The sequence below is a fragment of the Oncorhynchus tshawytscha genome, unplaced genomic scaffold (genome assembly GCF_018296145.1).
Source record: "Oncorhynchus tshawytscha isolate Ot180627B unplaced genomic scaffold, Otsh_v2.0 Un_scaffold_9311_pilon_pilon, whole genome shotgun sequence".
NCBI lineage: Eukaryota > Metazoa > Chordata > Actinopteri > Salmoniformes > Salmonidae > Oncorhynchus > Oncorhynchus tshawytscha.
The window spans coordinates 362296-389273 of record NW_024609770.1 but is presented as its reverse complement, the minus strand read 5'-3'; the positions used below and the strand labels follow the sequence as shown (position 1 = coordinate 389273).

The window sequence follows — 26978 nt, the reverse complement described above, 5'->3', positions numbered from 1 at the left end:
AGACCCATCGACGTTGGATTGTTGGATTATATAAAATGTCTTTGTTTTCCATCTTTGTGTTCTGGTTCACATACAATCACTTGATCAGGGGAGGCCCATTAACTGGGAAAGATGGACTTCCTGGGTACAAGGTGAGAGAAAATAACTTAGACATACATACATACATACATACATACATACATACATACATACATTGACATACATACATACATACATACATACATACATATACATACATACATACATACATACATACATACATACATACACATACATACATAGTAATAGGGAATAGGGTGCCATTTGAGACGCATATCCAGAATGCACCAGGGTCGACCCGATCGAACATACATACATACATACATACATACATACATACATACATACATACATACATACATACATACATACATACATACATACATACATACATACATACATACATACATACATACATACATACATACATACATACATACATACATACATACATACATACATACATACATACATACATACATACATACATACATACATACATACATACATACATACATACATACATACATACATACATACATACATACATACATACATACATACATACATACATACATACATACATACATACATACATACATACATACATACATACATACATACATACATACATACATACATACATACATACATACATACATACATACATACATACATACATACATACATACATACATACATACATACATACATACACATACATACATACATACATACATACATACATACATACATACATACATACATACATACATACATACATACATACATACATACATACACACATACATACATACATACATACATACATACATACACATACATACATACATACATACATACACATATACACACACATACACACACACATACATACATACATACATACATACATACATACATACATACATACATACATACATACACATACATACATACACACACACACACACACACACACACACACACACACACACACACACACACACACACACATACACAATATGTCCCTCAACAAAAAGACGTACCAGCAGCATCCTTGACAGTAGTGCTGTTATCTAGCCCTTGAGCTACGGCATCACAACAGGTGCATTAAAACGCTTCTATTTGCATATTAGACCATTTAATGATAATAACTCACATATATCCTGCAGATGTTGGGCTGTGTTGACTTTTAGTCTTTGTATACTAACTATACAGTTAATGCTGGGAGGCAGTCATAGATAACTGTTCGTGAAAAAGAGAAGAATGATCTATTTTCATATGCAGATAAGTGTTTGGATAAAACTTAACGAGTAAAAAATAAAACAACTGCCACTGTGATCTCTACTGAAAATATGTCTAGTTGTGTTTTGTACTCTGTCATATGACATCACTAGTTGTGTTTTGTACTCTGTCATATGACATCACTAGTTGTGTTTTGTACTCTGTCATATGACATCACTAGTTGTGTTTTGTACTCTGTCATATGACATCACTAGTTGTGTTTTGTACTCTGTCATATGACATCACTAGTTGTGTTTTGTACTCTGTCATATGACATCACTAGTTGTGTTTTGTACTCTGTCATATGACATCACTAGTTGTGTTTTGTACTCTGTCATATGACATCACTAGTTGTGTTTTGTACTCTGTCATATTTTTATTTTTTTTTACCTTTATTTAACTAGGCAAGTCAGTTAAGAACAAATTCTTATTTTCAATGACAGCCTAGGAACAGTGGGTTAACTGCCTGTTCAGGGGCAGAACGACAGATTTGTACCTTGTCAGCTCAGGGGTTTGAACTTGCAACCTTCCGGTTACTTGTCCAACGCTCTAACCACTAGGCTACCCTGTTTTGCTGAATTATAACAGTATGATTCACCATCAATTCCATTCTAATTAGCTGAACTATAAATACCAACAACAGATAGAGTAACTGGTCGGTACATTGGTACATCTGTCAGTCTATATCACAGAGATCTCAACAGTGAGCGGAAGGAAGGGCCAACTTCTTATTATTTCACCCACTTCCATCAACAACATCTTGGAGAGGGAGAGAGGGGGAGAGGGGAGAGGGGAGAGAGGGAGAGAGGGAGAGAGGGGGAGAGGGGGAGGGAGAGGGGAGAGGGAGAGAGGGAGAGAGGGAGAGAGGGGGAGAGGGAGAGGGAGAGGGAGAGAGAGAGGAGAGGGAGAGAGAGAGAGAGAGAGAGAGAGAGAGAGAGAGAGAGAGAGAGAGAGATTTTAATGCCTTGTTGTTAGATGGTGTATCTCTTGTTCTCAATCATTCGGTGGGGCAACAGTGCCATCTAGCAGGTGAATGTGCTCCTATTCTAAACGTTCCTTAAAAACTCCTCTCACTGTACTGCAATGATCTGGCTTTGAGGTTTAATGCCAGGCCCAGAGAGCGACGATGGAAGTCGAATTCAGTGGGCACGATGATAGATGTAAGCCTCCCATCAGGCGTTGGGGAATAACATAGCAGAAATAAAAAATAGAGAGAGGGCTGCAGATGAATGTAGGCGAGGAGGAGGAGAACAGAGTTCTCTGCTGCCCGTTGCTTTTAAAACCACATGATCGTGCCAGATTGCATTTTGCATGGAGACAGTAATCCTCACAGTAAATGGATACAAAGGTGTTCCCAGAGGTTATACAGTCAGTGAGATGGAGGGAGCGAGGGAGACCTGGAAAGCAAGAGAGGAGAGGAGAATGGAGGAGTGTAGTTCTGAGAGCAGTGTTGCACATAGAGCTAACGACAGGTGTTTCTCTCCTAGCTAGGGAGGGAGGGAGGCAGGCAGGCAGAGTAGGAGGGAGTGAGTGAGTGAGTGAGTGAGTGAGTGAGTGAGTGAGTGAGTGAGTGAGTGAGTGAGTGAGTGAGTGAGGGAGGGAGGGAGGGAGGGAGGGAGGAGGGAGGGAGGGAGGGAGGGAGAGAGGGAGGGGGAGGGAGGGAGGGAGGGAGAGAGAGAGAGAGAGAGAGAGAGAGAGAGAGGGAGGGAGGGAGGGAGGGAGGGAGGGAGGGAGGGAGGGAGGGAGGGAGGGAGGGAGCAGGCAGGCAGAAGGGGAGGGAGGCAGGGAGGAAGGGAGCAGGCAGGCAGGCAGAGGAGGGAGGGAGGGAGGGAGGAGAGAGAGAGAGAGAGAGAGAGAGAGGAGGGGGGAGGGAGGGAGGGAGGGAGGGCAGGCAGAGGGAGGGAGGGAGGGAGGGAGGGAGGGAGGGAGGCAGGGAGGGAGGCAGGAGGGGGAGGGAGGGAGGGAGGGAGGGAGGGAGGGAGGGAGGGAGGGAGGGAGCAGGCAGGGGGAGGGGAGGGAGCAGGGAGGAAGGGAGGGCAGGCAGGCAGAGTAGGAGGGAGGGAGGGAGGGAGGGAGGGAGGGAGGGAGGGAGGGAGGGAGGGAGGGAGGGGAGGGAGGGAGGGAGGGAGGGGGAGGGAGGAGAGAGGAGGCATACAGTCCACAGAGGGAAGTGGGGCTATGTGATGCAGGGAAGCTGTGACAGACAATGTGGAAGGTGAAACACAGTCCTTGGAGAACTCCATACATCCTCAGACACAGGAACAACAGTCATCCCAGAATCATTTAAAAAGGTTGTTTTTTGATTGAGGATTTGGAATGAAAGACATCCTGTCAATCACTTCACTGCTGCCACCAATTGTTAAGATTATAACGGGACCTGGCAGTCTAGTTATTGCAACAATAAACATTTTTTGAATGTGAATAAGCTAAGACACAAGCGTGGGTTGGGAAATTTAAAATGATAAGCAATCATTAAATGACCCTGAGTGTGGAGGATTGGTTGATGTTGATGGGGGTGATTACAGAGCTACAGATTAGACCCACGTTGGCCTCAGTGGGTGTCTGACAAAAGCAGTGTGCTTTTGAGTGCTAGGGGAGGGGAGGGGAGGGGAGGAGAGGGGAGGGAGAGGAGAGGAGAGGACGCTAGTAACGCTAGTAAAACCAAATGCATGCTTTTCAACCGTTCGCTGCCTGCACCCGCACACCTGACCAGCATCACCACCCTGGATGGTTCCGACCTTGAATATGTGGACATCTATAAGTACCTAGGTGTCTGGCTAGACTGTAAACTCTCCTTCCAGACTCATATCAAACATCTCCAATCGAAAATCAAATCAAGAATCAGCTTTCTATTCCGCAACAAAGCCTCCTTCACTCACGCCGCCAAACTTACCCTAGTAAAACTGACTATCCTACCGATCCTCGACTTCGGCGATGTCATCTACAAAATTGCTTCCAACACTCTACTCAGCAAACTGGATGCAGTTTATCACAGTGCCATCCGTTTTGTCACTAAAGCACCTTATACCACCCACCACTGCGCCTTGTATGCTCTAGTCGGCTGGCCCTCGCTACATATTCGTCGCCAGACCCACTGGCTCCAGGTCATCTACAAGTCCATGCTAGGTAAAGCTCCGCCTTATCTCAGTTCACTGGTCACGATGGCAACACCCATCCGTAGCACGCGCTCCAGCAGGTGTATCTCACTGATCATCCCTAAAGCCAACACCTCATTTGGCCGCCTTTCATTCCAGTTCTCTGCTGCCTGTGACTGGAACGAATTGCAAAAATCGCTGAAGTTGGAGACTTTTATCTCCCTCACCAACTTCAAACATCTGCTGTCTGAGCAGTTAACCGATCGCTGCAGCTGTACATAGTCTATCGGTAAATAGCCCACCCATTTTTACCTACCTCATCCCCATACTGTTTTTATTTATTTACTTTTCTGCTCTTTTTCACACCAATATCTCTACCTGTACATGACCATCTGATCATTTATCACTCCAGTGTTATTAATCTGCAAAATTGTAATTATTCGCCTACCTCCTCATGCCTTTTGCACACAATGTATATAGACTCCCCTTTTTTTTCTACTGTGTCATTGACTTGTTAATTGTTTACTCCATGTGTAACTCTGTGTTGTCTGTTCACACTGCTATGCTTTATCTTGGCCAGGTCGCAGTTGCAAATGAGAACTTGTTCTCAACTAGCCTACCTGGTTAAATAAAGGTGAAATAAAAAATAAATAAAAAGGAGAGGAGAGGAGACAAAGAGAGGAGTGGGTAAAGAGAGAGAAGACTAGCCTTGGGGTCATCTTCATTCCAAATATCCAATTATTTATCAGTGCTCTTTGCTCTTCTCTCTGGTCTGGAGGGACTTCTCTGTCTCTCTGCAATCAGCAGAGTATTTCAGACAGAACCTGCACTCCTCTGTCATGTGTTCATACTGTGATCTGTTTTATCTTCTTACAGGGAGCCACAGGTAGACTAGGAGACAGAGGATCCAAGGGAGAACGGGTAAGCACCTTTATTTTGTTTCTCTGACGCTGTTTTCCATGAACACAACTCATTGTTTGTGATGGAAAAAGATCACACAGAACCTAACCCAACCAAAAGGCAATGATGCATAGAAACACATGTTTTTCCCCCTGAGGGGCCTAAGAATTTTGTAAAGGTAACTGAAATTCAATGCATTTTGTATGCCACCATTGTATTTCTGAAACCCCTATTTCTAAAGCCCTGTCACAGTCTTCTACAGTGTAATCTGTTTCTAAAGCCCTGTCACAGTCTTCTACAGTGTAATCTGTTTCTAAAGCCCTGTCACAGTCTTCTACAGTGTAATCTGTTATAAAGCCCTGTCACAGTCTTCTACAGTGTAATCTGTTTATAAAGCCCTGTCACAGTCTCCTACAGTGTAATCTGTTTCTAAAGCCCTGTCACAGTCTTCTACAGTGTAATCTGTTTCTAAAGCCCTGTCACAGTCTTCTACAGTGTAATCTGTTTCTAAAGCCCTGTCACAGTCTTCTACAGTGTAATCTGTTTATAAAGCCCTGTCAGTCTTCTACAGTGTAATCTGTTTCTAAAGCCCTGTCACAGTCTTCTACAGTGTAATCTGTTTCTAAAGCCCCGTCACAGTCTTCTACAGTGTAATCTGTTTCTAAAGCCCTGTCACAGTCTTCTACAGTGTAATCTGTTTCTAAAGCCCTGTCAGTCTTCTACAGTGTAATCTGTTTCTAAAGCCCTGTCACAGTCTTCTACAGTGTAATCTGTTTATAAAGCCCTGTCACAGTCTTCTACAGTGTAATCTGTTTCTAAAGCCCCGTCACAGTCTTCTACAGTGTAATCTGTTTCTAAAGCCCCGTCACAGTCTTCTACAGTGTAATCTGTTTCTAAAGCCCTGTCACAGTCTTCTACAGTGCAATCTGTTTCTAAAGCCCTGTCACAGTCTTCTACAGTGTAATCTGTTTCTAAAGCCCTGTCACAGTCTTCTACAGTGTAATCTGTTTCTAAAGCCCTGTCACAGTCTTCTACAGTGTAATCTGTTTATAAAGCCCTGTCACAGTCTTCTACAGTGTAATCTGTTTCTAAAGCCCTGTCACAGTCTCCTACAGTGTAATCTGTTTCTAAAGCCCTGTCACAGTCTTCTACAGTGTAATCTGTTTCTAAAGCCCTGTCACAGTCTTCTACAGTGTAATCTGTTTCTAAAGCCCTGTCACAGTCTTCTACAGTGTAATCTGTTTATAAAGCCCTGCCACAGTCTCCTACAGTGTAATCTGTTTATAAAGCCCTGTCACAGTCTCCTACAGTGTAATCTGTTTCTAAAGCCCTGTCACAGTCTTCTACAGTGTAATCTGTTTATAAAGCCCTGTCACAGTCTTCTACAGTGTAATCTGTTTCTAAAGCCCTGTCACAGTCTTCTACAGTGTAATCTGTTTCTAAAGCCCTGTCACAGTCTTCTACAGTGTAATCTGTTCCCAAATGCTAGTAATGGCGGTTTGTAGGAGAGCTAAGATACATGGTGACAGAATTGGCCACAGACCCTGGGGATGTGTATCTGAGTGGGCTCAATCAGGGTAATGGCTGGATGAGGACTGATTGAGTAATGCTGAGGCGTTGGTAGTGACAGTATCAGCCCAAAGCCAGAGTGGCCTTATGCCAATGCTCTATCAGAATGCCTCCGGTACAGTCTGGAGTGGGACTGACAACAACCCCCTCACCCTTTTATTTAACCAGGCAAGTCAATGAAGAATATTTTCTTATTTACACTGATGGCCTAGTTAAATAAAGTGATTGTAGATCTGAATTGGAAACCGGAGGGTGTACTGTAAACCACATGGCGGGAGCTCACCGGCCAGCTAGATTGAACCATTATACATATTGGTATATTGGAATGTATATGTATTGTTTTCTACTGTCAGGTATTACTGCACTGTTGGAACTAGGAACATAAGCATTTCACTACATAACATCTGCTAAATATGTGTACATGACCAATACACATTTGATGTGATTGTTCTTTACTGATCTCCTACTGCAGGGGGACCCAGGGATACCTGGAGCGAGGGGAGTCCAAGGAGAGAGGGGAAGGACAGGAGACCCAGGAATAGTGGGACCTATCGGGCCCCAAGGCCACCGAGGAGACCCTGGCCCCCCAGGTCCCATAGCATCACCAAGCCCTCTGGTACGTTGTTATATCTCCTCCAAACACACCAAGCCCTCTGGTACGTTGGTTATATCTCCCCCAAACACACCAAGCCCTCTGGTACGTTGGTTATATCTCCCCCAAACACACCAAGCCCTCTGGTACGTTGTTTATATCTCCCCCAAACACACCAAGCCCTCTGGTACGTTGGTTATATCTCCCCCAAACACACCAAGCCCTCTGGTACGTTGGTTATATCTCCCCCAAACACACCAAGCCCTCTGGTACGTTGGTTATATCTCCACCAAACACATCAAGCCCTCTGGTACGTTGGTTATATCTCCCCCAAACACACCATGCCCTCTGGTACGTTGGTTATATCTCCACCAAACACACCAAGCCCTCTGGTATGTTGGTTACATCTCCCCCAAACACACCAAGCCCTCTGGTACGTTGGTTATATCTCCCCCAAACACATCATGCCCTCTGGTACATTGGTTGTATCTCCCCCAAACACATCATGGCCTCTGGTACGTTGGTTATATCTCCACCAAACACATCATGGCCTCTGGTACGTTGGTTATATCTCCACCAAACACATCATGGCCTCTGGTACGTTGGTTATATCTCCCCCAAACACACCAAACCCTCTGGTACGTTGGTTATATCTCCACCAAACACACCAAGCCCTCTGGTACATTGGTTATATCTCCCCCAAACACACCAAGCCCTCTGGTACATTGTTATATCTCCACCAAACACACCAAGCCCTCTGGTACGTTGGTTATATCTCCCCCAAACACACCAAGCCCTCTGGTACGTTGGTTATATCTCCCCAAACACACCAAGCCCTCTGGTATGTTGGTTATATCTCCCCCAAACACACCAAGCCCTCTGGTACGTTGGTTATATCTCCCCCAAACACACCAAGCCCTCTGGTACGTTGGTTATATCTCCCCCAAACACACCACCAAGCCCTCTGGTACGTTGGTTATATCTCCCCAAACACACCAAGCCCTCTGGTACGTTGGTTATATCTCCCCCAAACACACCAAGCCCTCTGGTACGTTGGTTATATCTCCCCAAACACACCAAGCCCTCTGGTACGTTGGTTATATCTCCCCCAAACACACCAAGCCCTCTGGTACGTTGGTTATATCTCCCCCAAACACACCAAGCCCTCTGGTACAAACACACAAGCCCTCTGGTACGTTGGTTATATCTCCCCCAAACACACCAAGCCCTCTGGTACGTTGGTTATATCTCCCCCAAACACACCAAGCCCTCTGGTACGTTGGTTATATCTCCCCAAACAAACACACCAAGCCCTCTGGTACGTTGGTTATATCTCCCCAAACACACCAAGCCCTCTGGTACGTTGGTTATATCTCCCCCAAACACACCAAGCCCTCTGGTACGTTGTTATATCTCCCCCAAACACACCAAGCCCTCTGGTACGTTGGTTATATCTCCCCCAAACACACCAAGCCCTCTGGTACATTGGTTATATCTCCCCCAAACACACCAAGCCCTCTGGTACGTTGGTTATATCTCCTCCAAACACACCAAGCCCTCTGGTACGTTGTTATATCTCCTCCAAACACACGAAGCCCTCTGGTACGTTGGTTATATCTCCCCCAAAGTGGCCAAGTGTAGCCAAACTCCCATCTTGAATGATGTTGAATAAATGTGTTATCAAGTTTGTTGTGAATGATCCTGTAACACTCATAAAGGTGTCATGTCCTGTTTTATAAAGGTGTTGTGAATGATCCTGTCATAAAGGTGTCATGACCTGTTTTATAAAGGTGTTGTGAATGACTTATGTACACCCCTTTAAGGTATGTTTTACAGAGATCTCCCAACACTCATAGAGATCTCCCAACAGAGATCTCCCAACACACATCGTCCAACCATAAACCCATAGACTCACTGGAAATTCATGCTCCACATTTTTGTGTGTGTTTGTCTATACCCGCCCATAAAAACAAAGACTATCCTCAGTCACACATAATTACAGAATCTAAACATCCTCCTTTCTTCAGTGGTCTAAGTAATTAGCGTATATCTCTCTTTCTCTGTAAATGAATGCAGTACTGCAGTAGCATAGAGTTGTGTGGAGCTGTGTGGAGCAACATATGACACAGCAGATAACAGAAAGGCATAATGAAGCCAGCTAGGTTGTTTCTGCTCCTCACCTCCCACTCCTGATCAGCTCAACCCACAGGGGGGTCGGGAGAGATGGAAGGAGAGAAGAGCTAGAGAGAGAGGGGCGGAGAGAGGGAGAAGGAGAGAGGACTAGAGAGAGAGGAGCGCAGAGAGGGAAGGAGAGAGGGCTAGAGAGAGCGAGAGAAGGAGAGAGGGCTAGAGGGAGCGAGAGAAGGAGAGAGGGCTAGAGAGAGAGGGAAGGAGAGAGGGAAAGAGAGAGAGGGAAGGAGAGAGGGAAAGAGAGAGATGGAAGAAATGAGAGAGATGGAAGAAAGGAGAGAGATGGAAGAAAGGAGAGAGATGGAAGAAAGGAGAGAGATGGAAGAAAGGAGAGAGATGGAAGAAAGGAGAGAGATGGAAGAAAGGAGAGAGATGGAGGATATGAGAGAGAGAGAGGAAATGAGAGAGAGAGAGGAAATGAGAGAGAGGGAGGAAATGAGAGAGAGGGAGGAAAGGAGAGAGAGGGAGGAAAGGAGAGAGGAATAGAGAGAAGGAGAGAGATGGAGAGAGCGTGGGAGTGAGGAGAGAGGAGAGAGCGTGGGAGTGAGGAGAGAGAGAAGGAGAGAGTGTGGGAGTGAAGAGAGAGAGAAGGAGAGAGTGTGGGAGTGAGGAGACAGAGAAGGAGAGAGTGTGGGAGTGAGGAGAGAGAGAAGGAGAGAGTGTGGGAGTGAGGAGAGAGAGAAGGAGAGAGCGTGGGAGTGAGGAGAGAGCTGGAGAGGATGGAAAAACACCTCTGTGTGTCACAGCTATTCTACACGCAGCATGTAGAGGGTTACATAACACAACAGAGATGAAAGACTTCTGAATGCCAAGAAAACAAGTACTAAAGGGTTACCCTCCTATATCTTTCTCTCATAGAACAGAACAGTGACCCTATTAAACACAAAAGTACATTGGCAACTCATCCCGTGATATTCAGCACTGCCAAAATACAAGTACCCTGTTTTTAAACCAGTCGCAATAGAACACGATAATATTTGAGTGATCAATATCGATGTTCGAAAATGGCCCTGAATATTGTTACTTTAATACCTTTATAAAGTTCCCCGGGTTTGGTTTCATCCTCTCCTCTACCTATCAAGACACAGACAATACGAAGAACCTTTTTAGAAAATGGTCCACAGATGATCACAGTTTATTGTAACAGTATATGAGGTTTAAGCTCTGATTGCAAAGGTGTTTCAAACACACAAGTCCCTGTTTTTCTCCCTGGGTTTTATTCTAGTTGTTCATACTACTGGGTGTTTAGTGGAGCCTCACACTCATAAATCCCATTCCTTTATCAGTACCACTATCTGGAGTCCACCAGAAATACAGTATTATAATGCATTTCTCAGTCGTTTCCTTGGGCAGTCAGAAGAATAAGGAACTCTGAAAGAGCATTTCTACAGCTAGGATTTCCATTCCATTCTGTTGCCAATGTTCTCCTCTAAAATTCAAGACTCTCTCCACACAAACATTCTGAGCAAACAGCAATCTTACTTTGAGGCTGAGATAGATGGCAGGGAAACAGGCAAACAGGGAGAGAGGAGTTGATTATTATGCCATGCAGCAGTGCATCTCTTTATCTCTGAAGACACTGCAATGTTATACCATGTTGAATAAAACATGAACTACTGCTGTCTCTCGCTAATTACATTTTCTTAATCTGTTAAAGACGTTTTGGTTAAGTTTGTGTTATTCTGTTTCTGTTTCTCTCTCTTATGCCTGTCTGTCTGTATATCTCTCTCTTTCTCTCTCTCTCTCTCTCACATGAACTACTGCTGTCTCTCGCTAATTACATTTTCTTAATCTGTTAAAGACGTTTTGGTTAAGTTTGTGTTATTCTGTTTCTGCTTCTCTCTCTTATGCCTGTCTGTCTGTATATCTCTCTCTCTCTCTCTCTCTCTCTCTCTCTCTCTCTCTCTCTCCCCCTCTCTCTCTCTCTCTCTCTCTCTCTCTCTCTCTCTCTCTCTCTCTCTCTCTCTCTCTCTCTCTCTCTCACACACAGAATGATGCCAATTCCATGGAGGAAATTAAAATGTTTATCCGGAATGAAGTATTGCGGTTGTTTGAAGGTACAGCTGTTGCGTCTGAATCCTAACTTGTTGTCGACCCAATTTATCCTTCAGGGGGTCCCTTTGTTTTCTCCTCACACTTTTAAGGATTTCAGGATTTCTAAATCGGGGGGGAAATCTAAATTGGATATTGTTGCCTTAGTTCTTCAGGAAGTAAAAGAGTCCCAAGTAAAAGAATAGTTCATGCTGGGTGAAGGTATTTTATTGTTCTGCCACTGTGTTGTGATATTGAATGGCAGAGTGGTATGCAAGCCTCGGTTTAGTACATATCCTAACTAACTAATGAGCTACTGTATCACCTATTCTACCGTTTTATGTTTTCTGATACAGAATTTCAATTTTAGAGCCTGGGCCTGTAAGGTTCTGTCTGAGTTATGGACATATTGTTGTTCTGTTCAATGTTTTCTACCTATATAGTAGTCTAAATAGCCCAATTCATGTTGTTAAATTCAAAATAATAAAATATACAAATTGCTGACACCATTCAAACCAATGAGGGTTTGGAACTTTAAAGCCAACTATCTCGGAATCATCTTTTTGCAGATAGAACCTTCTAGTCACAAGCTCTTGAATTGTCTATCACTTGCAGAGAGTGTTGGTATATTATCAAATCAAATGTTATTCGTCACATGCGCCGAATACAACAGGTGTAGACCTAACAGTGAAATGCTTATTTAACAACAACAACAATGCAGTTTTAAAAAATATGGATAAGAATAAGAAATAAAAGTAACAAGTAATTAAAGAGCAGCAGTAAAATAACAATAGCGAGACTATATGCAGGGGGGTACCGGTACAGAGTCAATGTGCAGGGACACCGGTTAGTTAAGGTAATATGTACATGAAGGTAGAGTTATTAAAGTGACTATGTATAGATGACAACAGAGAGTAGCAGTGGTGTAAAAGGGCCAATGTAAATAGTCTGGGTAGACATTTGATTAGATGATCAGGAGTCTTATGGCTTGGGGGTAGAAGCTGTTTAGAAGCCTCTTTGATCTAGACTTGGCGCTCCGGTACCGCTTGCCGTGCGGTAGCAGAGAGAACAGTCTGTGACTGGGGTGGCCAGAGTCTTTGACAATTATTAGGGCCTGGTATAGAGGTCCTGGATGGCAGGAAGCTTGGCCCAAGTGATGTACTGGGCCGTTCGCACTAACCTCTGAAGTGCCTTGCAGTCGGAGGCCGAGCAGTTGTCATACCAAGCGGTGATGTAAGCAGTCAGGATGCTCTCGATGGTGGAGCTGTAGAACCTTTTGAGCATCTGAGAACCCATGCCAAATCTTTTCAGTCTCCTGAGGGGGAATAGGTTTTGTCGTGCCCTCTTCACAACTGTCTTGGTGTGCTTGGACCATGTTTTTTTTTTATTTAAATTTTACCGTTATTTAACTAGGCAAGTCAGTTAAGAACAAATTCTTATTTTCAATGACGGCCTAGGAACAGTGGGTTAACTGCCTGTTCAGGGGCAGAACGACAGATTTGTACCTTGTCAGCTCGGGGATTTGAACTTGCAACCTTCCGGTTACTTGCAACCTTCCGGTTACTAGTTACTAGTCCAACGCTCTAACCACTAGGCTACCCTTAGTTTGTTGGTGATGTGGACACCAAGGAACTTGAAGCTCTCAACCTGCTCCACTGCAGCCCCATCGATGTGAATGGGGGCGTGCTCGGTCCTCTTTTTCCTGTAGTCCACAATCATCTCCTTAGTCTTGATCATGTTGAGGGATAGGTTGTTATTCTGGCACCACCCGTGAGGGGCCCCTGTGTTGAGGATCAGCGTGGCGGCTGTGTCGTTATCTATCCTTCCCACCTGGGGCCAGCCCGTCAGGAAGTCCAGGATCCAGTTGCAGAGGGAGGTGTTTAGTCCCAGGGTCCTTAGCTTAGTGATGAGCTTTGAGGGCACTATGGTGTTGAACGCTGAGCTGTAGTCAATGAATAGCATTCTCACATAGGTGTTCCTTTTGTCCAGGTGGGAAAGGACAGTGTGGAGTGCAATAGAGATTGCATCATCTGTGGATCTGTTTGGGCGGTATGCAAATTGGAGTGGGTTTAAGATTTCTGGGATAATGGTGTTGATGTGAGCCATGACCAGCCTTTCAAAGCACTTCATGGCTACAGATGTGAGTGCTACGGGTCGGTAGTCATTTAGGCAGGTTACCTTAGTGTTCTTGGGCACGGGGACTATGGTGGTCTGCTTAAAACATGTTGGTATTACAGACTCGAACATGGAGAGGTTGAAAATGTCAGTGAAGACACTTGCCAGTTGGTCAGTGCATGCTCACAGTACATGTCCTGGTAATCTGTCTGGCCCCACGGCCTTGTGAATGTTGACCTGTTTAAAGGTCTTACTCATATTGGCAGCAGAGAGCGTGATCACACAGTCTTCCAGAACAGCTGGTGCTCTCATGCATGTAACAGTGTTATTTGCCTCGAAGTGAGCATAGCAGTAGTTTAGCTCGTCTGGTAGGCTTATGTCACTGGGCAGCTCTCGGCTGTGCTTCCCCTTGTAGTCTGTAATGGTTTGCAAGCCCTGCCACATCCAACGAGCATCAGAGCCGGTGTAGTACGATTCGATCTTAGTCCTGTATTGATGCTTTGCCTGTTTGATGGTTCGTCCGAGGGCGTAGCGGGATTTCTTATGAGCTTCCAGGTTAGAGTCCTGCTCCTTGAAAGTTGCAGCTCTAGCCTTTAGCTCAGTGCGGATGTTGCCTGTAATCCATGGCTTCTGATTGGGGTATGTACGTACGGTCACTGTGGGGGACGTCGTCGTTGATGCACTTATTGATGAAGCCAATGACTGATGTGGTGTTCTCCTCAATTTCCTCAGAGGAATCCCAGAACATATTCCAGTCTGTGCTACAAAAACAGTCCTGTAGCTTAGCATCTGCTTCATCTGACCACTTTTTTATTGATCTAGTCACTGGTGCTTCCTGCTTTAATTTTTGCTTGTAGGCAGGAATCAGGAGGATAGAATTATGGTCAGATTTACCAAATGGAGGGCGAGGGAGAGACTTGTATGCATCTCTGTGTGTGGAGTAAAGGTGGTCCAGAGTTGTTTTCCCTCTGGTTGCACATTTAACATGCTGATCTAAATTTTTGAAAACGGATTCAAGTTTCCCTGCGTTAAAGTCATCGGCTATTAGGAGCGCCGCCTCTGGGTGAGCGTTTTCTTGTTTGCTTATGGCGGAATACAGCTCATTCAATGCTGTCTTAGTGCCTCAATCTGTGGTATAGTATGTAAACAGCTACAACAAATACACATGAAAACTCTCTAAGTAGATTGTGTGGTCTACAGCTTATCATGAGATACACTACCTCAGGCGAGCAATAGCTTCGAGACTTCCTTAGATATCGTGCACCAGCTGTTATTTATAACCAGCCAGCTGTATGTTGATAGTGTCGTCTTTCAGCCACGGCTCCGTGAAGCATAAGATATTACAGATATTTGAATGTCCCTTTGATAGTTTAAACGTTTGCGTATGTCATCTATTTAATTCTCCAAAGATTTCACGTTTGCTAGCAGAATGGAAGGAAGTGGAGGTTTATTTCGATTGCCTACGAATTCTCAGAAGGCAGCCCGCCCTCTGGCCCCTTTTTCTCTGCCTTTTCTTCACGCAAATCACAGGGATCTGGGCCTGTTCCCGAGAAGCAGTATATCGTTCACATCGTTAAAGGAAAAAAAAGATTCTGCCAGTCCGTGGTGAGTAATCACGGTCCTGATGTCCAGAAGTTATTTTTCGGTCGTGAGAGACGGTAGCGGCAATGTACAAAATAAGTTAAAAAATAAGTTACAAACAACGCAAATAAACTAACAAAAAAACACAATCGGTTGGGGACACATAAAACGCCAGCCTTCTTCCCCGGCACCATTGTTACAATGATACAGAATGTGAATCTATCACTTGCAGAGAGTGTTGGTATTATTATGATACAGAATGTGAATTGTCTATCACTTGCAGACATTGTTGGTATTATTGTAATACAGAATTTTTATGTCACTCACCAGAGAGACTATCAAGCCATGCCATGCAGAAGACGCCGGCTGCCATTTTAGCGGCGCAGGTTCGACAGGGTTCTCCCGGTCCCCCTGGCAACGACGGATCCCCAGGGCCTCCAGGGGAAGAAGGCCCCCCCGGCCCTCAAGGTAAGAACCACAGGCTGCTAAAACCACTGGAGACATAAAGTAATGCTCCTCCACACTCTGTCTCACACCAGCATAATAGATCTACATCTGAATAGAATATAAGAAAATAAGTTGTGTTCTACTCAACTCTTATTTTCTCTTATCTTTTATACCCTTCTCTTCAATTGTCATCTCTTCTGCTCTACCCTAATCTGCTCTGCTCTACTCTGCTCTGCTCTACTCTACTGTGCTCTACTCTACTGTGCTCTACTCAGTTCTACTCTATTCTGTTATATTCTACTCTATTCTGTTCAATTCTACTCTATTCTGTTCTATTCTACTCTATTCTGTTCTATTATATTCTACTCTACTCTACTATTATATTCTACTCTACTCTTCTATTCTATTCTACTCTATTCTGTTCAATTCTACTCTACTCTATTCTGTTCTATTCTATTCTACTCTACTCTTCTATTCTATTCTACTCTATTCTTCTTTTCTCTTCTTGTTTTCTTTTATACTACTCTTCAATTTTTATCTAATCTGCTCTACTCTATTCTACTCTACTCTGCTCTGCTCTATTCTACTCTACTCTGCTCTGCTCTATTCTACTCTACTCTACTCTGCTCTGCTCTAATCTACTGTGCTCTTCTCTACTCTATTCTACTCTATTCTATTCTACTCCACTCTACCCCTCTCCACTCCTATTCTCCCCTCTCCTCTCCTCTCCTCTCTCCACCTCTCTCCACTCCTCTCCACTTCTCTCCACCCCTCTCCTCCCTCTCTTCCACTCCCTCCTATCTTCTCCTCTCCACTCCTCTCTACCACCCCACCCCTCTCTCTCCACTCCTCTCCTATCCACTTCCCTCCTCTCCACTCCTCTCCACTCCTCTCCTATCCACTTCCCCCACTCCACTTCACTCCACTCCCTCCACTCCTCTCCACTCCTCTCCACTCCACTCCACTTCACTTCACTTCCCTCCACTCCCCTCCACTCCTCTCCACTCCTCTCCTATCCACTTCCCCCACTCCACTTCACTCCCTCTCCCTCCTCTCCTATCCACTTCCCTCCACTCCTCTCCACTCCTCTCCACTCCTCTCCTATCCACTTCCCTCCACTCCTCTCCACTCCTCTCCACTCCCCTCCTCTCCACTTCCCTCCACTCCTCTCCACTCCTCTCCACTCCTCTCCACTCCTCTCCACTTCTCTCCACTCCTCTCTACCACCTCCTACTCCTCTCCTCTCCACTCCCCCCACTCCCCTCCACTCCTCTCCTATCCACTTCCCCCACTCCTCTCCACTCCTCTCCACTCCCTCTCCTCTCCACTTCCCCCCACTCCCTCTCCACTCCCCCCACTCCTCTCCACTCCTCTCCACTCCTCTCCACTCCCCTCCTCTCCACTCCCCTCCTCCTCTCCTCTCCTCTCTCCACCTCCTCTCCACTCCCTCTCCTCTCCACTCCACTCCTCTCCACTCCTCTCCACTCCTCTCCACTCCTCTCTACCACCTCTCTCCACTCCTCTCCTCCTCTCCCCTCCTCCCACTCCTCTCCTATCCACTCCTCTCCACTCCTCCCACTCCTCTCCACCCTCTCTCCCTCTCCACTCCTCTCCACTCCTCTCCACCCCTCCTCTCCACTCCACTCCTCTCCACTCCCCCACTCTCCCCTCCACTCCTCTCTACTCCTCTACCCTCCCACTCCTCTCCACTCCTCCCACTCCTCTCCACTCCTCCACTCCACTCCCTCTCCACTCCTCTCCACTCCTCTCCTCCTCCCACTCCTCTCCACTCCTCTCCACTCCTCTCCACTCCTCTCCACTCCTCTCTACTCCTCTCCACTCCTCTCCACTCCTCTCCACTCCTCTCCACTCCTCTCCATCTCCACTCCTCTCCACTCCTCTCCACTCCTCTCCACTCTGACCACATCTGCTACACTATAACCTGACCTGAAGTAATACATAACAGCCTTTAATACAGCTCAAAGCTACTTTTTGAATGAAGGGAAGTTGTGTGCAGGTGTATTCATGGGTTATTACTGAGTTTGGTGGTGTACTTTAGCTCACCTGAGTACCTGCCTTCAAGCCAGTAGCAGGAGAGCTCAGGTCACTGAGTTGAAACAAAAATGATCTTACAATCTAAATAGAATAAACAATGTAGCTTCCAATACCCAAAGACCTTGTAGTTCTGTGTTGTGATGGAGACAGAAGGAAGAGAAAATTACTACTCTTTTAGGGAAGATGTGTTGCTGAAACAAGAGAGTGAAATAAAACTACTACTCTTTTAGGGAAGATGTGTTGCTGAAACAAGAGAGTGAAATAAAACTACTACTCTTTTAGGGAAGATGTGTTGCTGAAACAAGAGAGTGAAATAAAACTACTACTCTTTTAGGGAAGATGTGTTGCTGAAACAAGAGAGTGAAATAAAACTACTACTCTTTTAGGGAAGATGTGTTGCTGAAACAAGAGAGTGAAATAAAACTACTACTCTTTTAGGGAAGATGTGTTGCTGAAACAAGAGAGTGAAATAAAACTACTACTCTTTTAGGGAAGATGTGTTGCTGAAACAAGAGAGTGAAATAAAACTACTACTCTTTTAGGAAAGATGTGTTGCTGAAACAAGAGAGTGAAATAAAAGTACTACTCTTTTAGGAAAGATGTGTTGCTGAAACAAGAGAGTGAAATAAAACTACTACTCTTTTAGGAAAGATGTGTGAAACAAGAGAGTGAAATAAAACTGGAAAGATGTGTTGCAAGAGAGTGAAATAAAAGTACTACTCTTTTAGGGAAGATGTGTTGCTGAAACAAGAGAGTGAAATAAAACTACTACTCTTTTAGGAAAGATGTGTTGCTGAAACAAGAGAGTGAAATAAAAGTACTACTCTTTTAGGAAAGATGTGTTGCTGAAACAAGAGAGTGAAATAAAAGTACTACTCTTTTAGGAAAGATGTGTTGCTGAAACAAGAGAGTGAAATAAAATGACTACTCTTTTAGGGAAGATGTGTTGCTGAAACAAGAGAGTGAAATAAAATGACTACTCTTTTAGGAAAGATGTGTTGCTGAAACAAGAGAGTGAAATAAAATGACTACTCTTTTAGGGAAGATGTGTTGCTGAAACAAGAGAGTGAGGAGAATTGGAAAATATATTTGCTTTCTTTCAGAGGTTGTTTGTGTGAACGTCTGGGGGATTCAATGAAAGTGAATGGACACTACTGTGTTGTAAGGATTCGTAGGTATTTCTCTCCTGCTAGCCAGATATATCAATACAGACTGAAGGGATGAGATGGAGAGAAGGGGGTAAGGAAAGGAGGAGTGTGGTGCTGTTGGTGATCAACATAGCTGAGCCGTCTCTCTCTCTCTCTCTCTCTCTCTCTCTCTCTCTCTTTTTGTCTTTCTTTCTTTCTTTTTTCTCTCTCTCTCTCTTTCTCTCTGTGATAATATGAAGACAAATGAAGAATTGGGAGGAGAATACGAGAAAGTAATATCAGTTTGGACAGAAAAGAGCACCACGATTGATACCTCACTCCCCTCAACTCCACGAAAAACAAAGTTCTGGTAAAATCTAAAAGGAAAGGAGTGAGGGAGAGAGGGTGGAGAGTGGACATCCTTTGTCAAACCCTCGGCAACTCTCTGACTGCTCAGCTCACACAAACAACCTCCTTCATCAATAACGACTCTCTGACTGCTCAGCTCACACAAACAACCTCCTTCATCAATAACGACTCTCTGACTGCTCAGCTCACACAAACACACTCCTACATCAATAACAATTTGATTTGCTACCTCTATAAGACATTGAATAGAATTACCTAGCATGCTGCGCCCACTGTGCAATCTCTTCTAGTTCCTGTTGTAAGAGCCATGCAGGTTCTAGTGATGAATTATACTGCTAAACATGTAGGTGCTTTGCGGTTCCATGTAGATCCCGTTTGAGAGCCATGTTTATGAAGAGAGTCATCGATTGAACCCTTTTTGGTTCAATATAGTACCATCTCTTCTAGCAGTGTCATGTGTCCTAATGTGTTGGTCCTTATGTCTTAGAGCAGGGGTGGGCAGCTCCAGTCCTCCAGGGCCTGGTTGGTCACACACTTTTTCTCCATCCCTAGCAAACACAGCTGATTAATCACCTGGCATTCTAAACTGAAGATCATGACCAGGTGATTATTAGAGTCAGGTGTGTTAGCTGGGGCTGGAGCGAAAACTGTGACACCAATCAGGCCCTGGAGGACTGGAGCTGCCCACCCCTGTTTTAGAGCAGGGGCATCTAGCTACCTCACAGTGTTCTGTTTATCTAACTACCAGTGTTAACGTTGATACAGTATAACTGACTACGAGTAAGATAATATACGGCTGTCAACAATTACAATGTAACTACCAAGTGAATGTACTTAATCTACTGTGTCTAGACCACATTTCCCAAACTGGGTCCTGGGGACCCCAAGGGGTGCATGTTTTGGTTTATGCCCTAGTACTACACAGCTGATTCAAATAGGGCAAACACCAAAACGTGCACCCGTTAGGGTCCCCAGGACCCAGTTTGGGAAACGCTGGTCTAGGCTAATCGTATTCATCATATTAAGTAACACTCAGAATTCAACTGACCTGTTTCTATTGCTTTAATGGTTTTCCCTGTTTGATGATATGCTTCAATGTCCTGTCTGTTTGATTTGATGTGATTCAATGTCCTGTCTGGTTTATTTGATATGATTCAATGTCCTGTCTGGTTTGATTTGATGTGATTCAATGTCCTGTCTGTTTGATTTGATATGCTTCAATGTCCTGTCTGGTTGATTTGATATGCTTCAATGTCCTGTCTGGTTGATTTGATGTGCTTCAATGTCCTGTCTGGTTTATTTGATATGCTTCAATGTCCTGTCTGTTTATTTGATATGCTTCAATGTCCTGTCTGTTTATTTGATATGCTTCAATGTCCTGTCTGTTTATTTGATATGCTTCAATGTCCTGTCTGGTTTATTTGATATGCTTCAATGTCCTGTCTGTTTATTTGATATGCTTCAATGTCCTGTCTGTTTATTTGATATGCTTCAATGTCCTGTCTGTTTATTTGATATGCTTCAATGTCCTGTCTGTTTATTTGATATGCTTCAATGTCCTGTCTGTTTATTTGATATGCTTCAATGTCCTGTCTGTTTATTTGATATGCTTCAATGTCCTGTCTTTTTATTTGATATGCTTCAATGTCCTGTCTGGTTGATTTGATATGCTTCAATGTCCTGTCTGGTTTATTTTATATGCTTCAATGTCCTGTCTGGTTTATTTGATATGCTTCAATGTCCTGTCTGGTTGATTTGATATGCTTCAATGTCCTGTCTGGTTTATTTTATATGCTTCAATGTCCTGTCTGGTTTATTTGATATGCTTCAATGTCCTGTCTGGTTTATTTGATATGCTTCAATGTCCTGTCTGTTTATTTGATATGCTTCAATGTCCTGTCTGGTTTATTTTATATGCTTCAATGTCCTGTCTGGTTTATTTGATATGCTTCAATGTCCTGTCTGGTTTATTTGATATGCTTCAATGCTTCAAAGTAGTTCTAATCAAAATGCAGCTTCTTCTTTACAAATAATTATTTGTTGGGAAAATCAAGAGGAAAATGTTTGTCTCTTGGGGTGTTTGTCTCTTGACTTGTGCCTCCTCTACTCCACGCGGCTGGAAGAGAGAGAAGAGAGAGAGAGAGAGAGAGAGAGAGAGAGAGAGAGAGAGAGAGAGAGAGAGAGAGAGACTTGTGAGAGAGAGAGAGACGCGAGCTGGAGAGAGAGAGAGAGAGAGAGAGAGAGAGAGAGAGAGAGAGAGAGAGAGAGAGAGAGAGAGAGAGAGAGAGAGAGAGAGGGAGAGAGAGAGGGGGAGAGAGTGAGTTTGGCCTAATATTTTCTCATTATGTCTGTCATCCTCCACTGGAGAGCATCTCTCCTCTGGAATATCCAATTTGACTTCCTCTCCAATGTGCCAAAATGAAGAGTTTATGAAGAAAAATAACCTCTCTGCTGGATCCACCCTCTCTTCTTGACTCATGGTTGTGATATGACTTGGGGCCGTGATCTGTCAAACTATTGAAGTACATCCATAGACATAGATCCATGGATACAGTCTCCAGATGATGTTAATTGTAGCGATGGGGGATTAGGGGGTTTGTAGATGTTCTTACATAACTTTGTCACTGTTTGATGTTATTGGGTCATCTTTGCCATTTTTTGTTCACATTTTTTGACTTATGTCACTATTTTTATTGACCTCTGTCACTGCGTTTTTAACTTTGATTGTATTTTATAAGACATTATTGGCTTTCTTCCCGTACACATGTACCATGTTGAAGATTTATAAATCCATCATGTTTTACGTTGACATTTATTTGGCCGGTTTGCCATATTCCAATTGTGTATTACACCTTGCCATACATCTTGGGTTTGTTCATTGTTTTGTTTTGTTTTATCTAATATATTCGATGCACTAAGCATTTGCACCTGCTATTTCAGAGAGAGTAAAAACACATAAAAGCTAATAAAACAAATACAGTCAGTAGCCAGCAGGTATGAATGCATTGATTATATTGTAAAGCCATGAGGCAGGTGTGGATGCTTAGTGAATCAGCCACTAAGTACAGTCTACAGTTCCCTTTCCAGCATCCAGGCAGTTTGTTAATCACTGTCATTTACACAGCAGTGTCCCCCTGGCTCTCTGTGCTGCTTTCTGTTGGTCAATGAAGCTGGGAAACACAATGCTGCTTGTCAATGTATCTGTAGGATGTCGGCCCCCTCAGTGGATCAATATGTCATATCCTCTTCATCCCCGTGGGCCCCCTCAGTGGATCAGTATGTCATATCCTCTTCATTCCCGTGGGCCCATGCAGTGGTTTGATGTTTTAAAGGTGAAATCTGTGATTTGTACAGCAATTTTTTTTTTCAATTTTCAATGGGGGACAGAGAGACAGCTACACAGTGTTTGTTTACCATTACACTGACGGTGTAAGACAGTTCTACTAAGCTCATGAGGCATTCGTAACTTATATTATTTAGGAATCAATGGTGGATGTAGCCATTGATTCCTAAAGAATATAAGTTATGAATGCCTCATGAGCTTAGTAGAACTGTCTTACACCGTCAGTGTAATGGTAAACAAACACTGTGTAGCTTCAGAATGTGGTTAAACTATCATTTTGATCTCCTGGATGGTCAGTTCTTGCATCCATAGCTCCGTCTATGAATTTAAGAGTGGTTACATTTATTCAGACACATCTCTCAGCTGTATACCAACAAAAGTGGCGGGGCTGGAGCATCTGCTTTGTTGTAGTTTGAATGACGGACTACAGCTTTAAGGTACAGTGCTATTCTTTCCCATGGAATGCTACAGTATGCCGGCTCCCTGAGTGAGGGCTGGAGGCGCCGTGCGTGTTTGAAAGGAGACTCATGATAGTCTGCTCTGTGTGGAATGTCTCTCTCCAGGAATGCATTTCGGGGCATTTTACAAGCCTTTTCTCTCTGAGATGTTCTCTGTCTTGTAAACAGCAGCAGCAGCAGAGCATTTCACAGTTTCCCCTTTGGACTTGGCTGGACAGCAGTGAAAAACACTGCTTGATACTTCTCTCAGTCAGAGTTTCTGATGGTTTCCCAACCAGCTCTCTGGACCTGAGACTCAGTTACTTTAAGGTGCTTTTTGGGAGGAAATTGTCTGCGTCCCAAATGGCATCCTATTCCCTATATAGTGCACCACTTTTGACCAGAGCCCTAACAAAAGTAGTTCACTATATAGGGAATATGGGTGCCATTTTGGAGGCAGACCTTGTCTCCCTCCCTCCAAGCAACCAACCAACCAGCTCTCTGGTTCTGGGGCTCAGAACTAAACCAGTCCTCCAGCTCCTCGGCCCCTTTCACGTTTTGATATTGTTTATGATCTACATTTGCTATTGCAGTGCTGTTCTATCGGCTAGTTCTCCTATTCTCGCCAGTGCTTGTCATATTATCAACCTGTCTGCATGGAGACATGATAGTTGCATGAGTGTACTGTATGTGTTTGTGAATGTCCATGAGAAAAGAGTACAAAAAGATACTAAATCACTTGCCAGACTCTGAAAATGCTTTAATTTCTCTGGCCTGCTTGACCAGCCTCTGAATATGCTTTAATTTCTCTGGCCTGCTTGACCAGCCTCTGAATATGCTTTAATTTCTCTGGCCTGCTTGACCAGCCTCTGTCGTGATGCATAATGTGCATGAGCTTTCACTGTGTTAGGAACCGTCTGTTCAGAATTGAAAATGTAATCATGTATTCAGTATATGTCTAGTTATTCGTTCCCCATCCCTATGAAAGGATTTGAAGTAGACACTGTTTGAGGGTGTAAATGGTTGGATGGCTTTTAGTTGGTTAAGGAGTTAGAATTGCTTGTTCAATTCATTACATTTTGGGTTCTACCTTTATAAAGTGTGATGTGAAATTCCAGGCAGTGGAAGAAGCTACAGTACCACTTCTAGAGGCAGTTACAGTACCACTTCTAGAGGCAGTTACAGTACCACTTCTAGAGGCAGTTACAGTACCACTTCTAGAGGCAGTTACAGTACCACTTCTAGAGGCAGTTACAGTACCACTTCTAGAGACAGTTACAGTACCACTACTAGAGGCAGTTACAGTACCACTTCTAGAGGCAGTTACAGTACCACTTCTAGAGACAGTTACAGTACCACTTCTAGAGGCAGTTACAGTACCACTTCTAGAGGCAGTTACAGTACCACTACTAGAGGCAGGTACAGTACCACTTCTAGAGGCAGTTACAGTACCACTTCTAGAGGCAGGTACAGTACCACTTCTAGAGGCAGTTACAGTACCACTTCTAGAGGCAGTTACAGTACCACTTCTAGAGGCAGTTACAGTACCACTTCTAGAGGCAGTTACAGTACCACTTCTAGAGGCAGTTACAGTACCACTACTAGAGGCAGTTACAGTACCACTTCTAGAGGCAGGTACAGTACCACTTCTAGAGGCAGTTACAGTACCACTACTAGAGGCAGTTACAGTACCACTTCTAGAGGCAGTTACAGTACCACTTCTAGAGACAGTTACAGTTTCTAGAGGCAGTTACAGTACCACTTCTAGAGGCAGTTACAGTACCACTTCTAGAGGCAGCTACAGTACCACTTCTAGAGGCAGTTACAGTACCACTTCTAGAGGCAGTTACAGTACCACTTCTAGAGGCAGTTACAGTACCACTTCTAGAGGCAGTTACAGTACCACTTCTAGAGGCAGTTACAGTACCACTTCTAGAGGCAGTTACAGTACCACTTCTTCTAAACGGACCAACCGGTTTTCATGAAATATTGACGGAAGGTTCAGGAAGTCAACTTCATTCCTTTCAGTAAGGTTTCATGCTGATGCTTCTCAGAGCAGGCTTCTTCATCAGAGCACTTGCCATCAGTTTGTTGATATTAAATGATTGTTTCTCTCTTCCTATTTCTCCATTAAGAACGTCATTGATCACACAGTGAACACCTTCTGTTGTTGATCCTCCATCAGGAGAATCTCTGTTTGACTCCTAACTTTGACCCTCTTTGATTAAAACAGCGTCTGCATTCCATATGGCATCCTATTCCTTTTATAGTGCACTACTGTTGGCCATAGGGCTCAGGTCAAAACTAGAGCACTACTGTTGGCCATAGGGCTCAGGTCAAAACTAGTGCACTACTGTTGGCCATAGGGCTCAGGTCAAAACTAGTGCACTACTGTTGGCCATAGGGCTCAGGTCAAAACTAGTGCACTACTGTTGGCCATAGGGCTCAGGTCAAAACTAGTACTGTTGCACTACTGTGCACTACTGTTGGCCATAGGGCTCAGGTCAAAACTAGTGCACTACTGTTGGCCATAGGGCTCAGGTCAAAACTAGTGCACTACTGTTGGCCATAGGGCTCAGGTCAAAACTAGTGCACTACTGTTGGCCATAGGGCTCAGGTCAAAACTAGTGCACTACTGTTGGCCATAGGGCTCAGGTCAAAACTAGTGCACTACTGTTGGCCATAGGGCTCAGGTCAAAACTAGTGCACTACTGTTGGCCATAGGGCTCAGGTCAAAACTAGTGCACTACTGTTGGCCACAGGGCTCTGGTCAAAACTAGTGCACTACTGTTGGCCATAGGGCTCTGGTCAAAACTAGTGCACTACTGTTGGCCACAGGGCTCTGGTCAAAACTAGTGCACTACGGTTGGCCACGGGGCTCTGGTCAAAACTAGTGTTCTACTTCTGGGAATACGGTGCCATCTGGGATGCAGACAGCATCTTTCTCTGGTTTTAATTCTTCAGAGACTCTCGCTTGCAGTCAGGCAGGCAGCTCTCTTGCTGTCAGGAAGAGCCATGTCACCCCATAACACCACACACTTCCAACACACACAAACACACACACATCCAACACACACACACTTCCAACACAGCCGCCGTTGGCTCGGTGTGATGATGCCTGTTTTGACAGCATGCCAGAAGACAGAGGCTGTATCTCAAATGGCACCCTATTCACTATATAGTGCACTACTTTTGACCAGGATTCATAGGGCTCTCGACAGAAGTAATGCACTATGTAGAGGAATAGGCTGCATTTGGGATACAGGGAGTGTATTATTATTTAATGACCTGGGATTTCTTTCTGAGCAACATATTTCTACATAAGCTGCAACTACTGTAGTAGTGGAGACACCTCACATGAACAGTTACAGTAACTACTGTAGTAGTGATACACCTCACATGAACAGTTACAGTAACTACTGTAGTAGTGATACACCTCACATGAACAGTTACAGTAACTACTGTAGTAGTGATACACCTCACATGAACAGTTACAGTAACTACTGTAGTAGTGATACACCTCACATGAACAGTTACAGTAACTACTGTAGTAGTGATACACCTCACATGAACAGTTACAGTAACTACTGTAGTAATGGAGACACCTCACATGAACAGTTACAGTAACTACTGTAGTAGTGATACACCTCACATGAACAGTTACAGTAACTACTGTAGTAGTGATACACCTCACATGAACAGTTACAGTAACTACTGTAGTAATGGAGACACCTCACATGAACAGTTACAGTAACTACTGTAGTAGTGATACACCTCACATGAACAGTTACAGTAACTACT

At 44.2% G+C, this 26978-nt stretch overlaps 1 protein-coding gene across 1 annotated transcript in view; it reads left to right on the top strand.

Moving 5' to 3' along the window:
* The first annotated feature begins 5298 nt into the window (after positions 1–5298).
* The window catches only part of LOC112242269 (collagen alpha-1(XIX) chain), a 30182-nt gene continuing 8502 nt past the window's right edge, over positions 5299–26978 (top strand). Inside the window, exons 1-4 of the mRNA XM_042317814.1 lie at positions 5299–5342; positions 7363–7506; positions 11663–11729; positions 15730–15867. Of these exons, the coding sequence (XP_042173748.1) occupies positions 11678–11729; positions 15730–15867 (190 nt within the window). The 5' untranslated portion in view covers positions 5299–5342; positions 7363–7506; positions 11663–11677. The remainder of the gene's footprint in view (positions 5343–7362; positions 7507–11662; positions 11730–15729; positions 15868–26978) is intronic.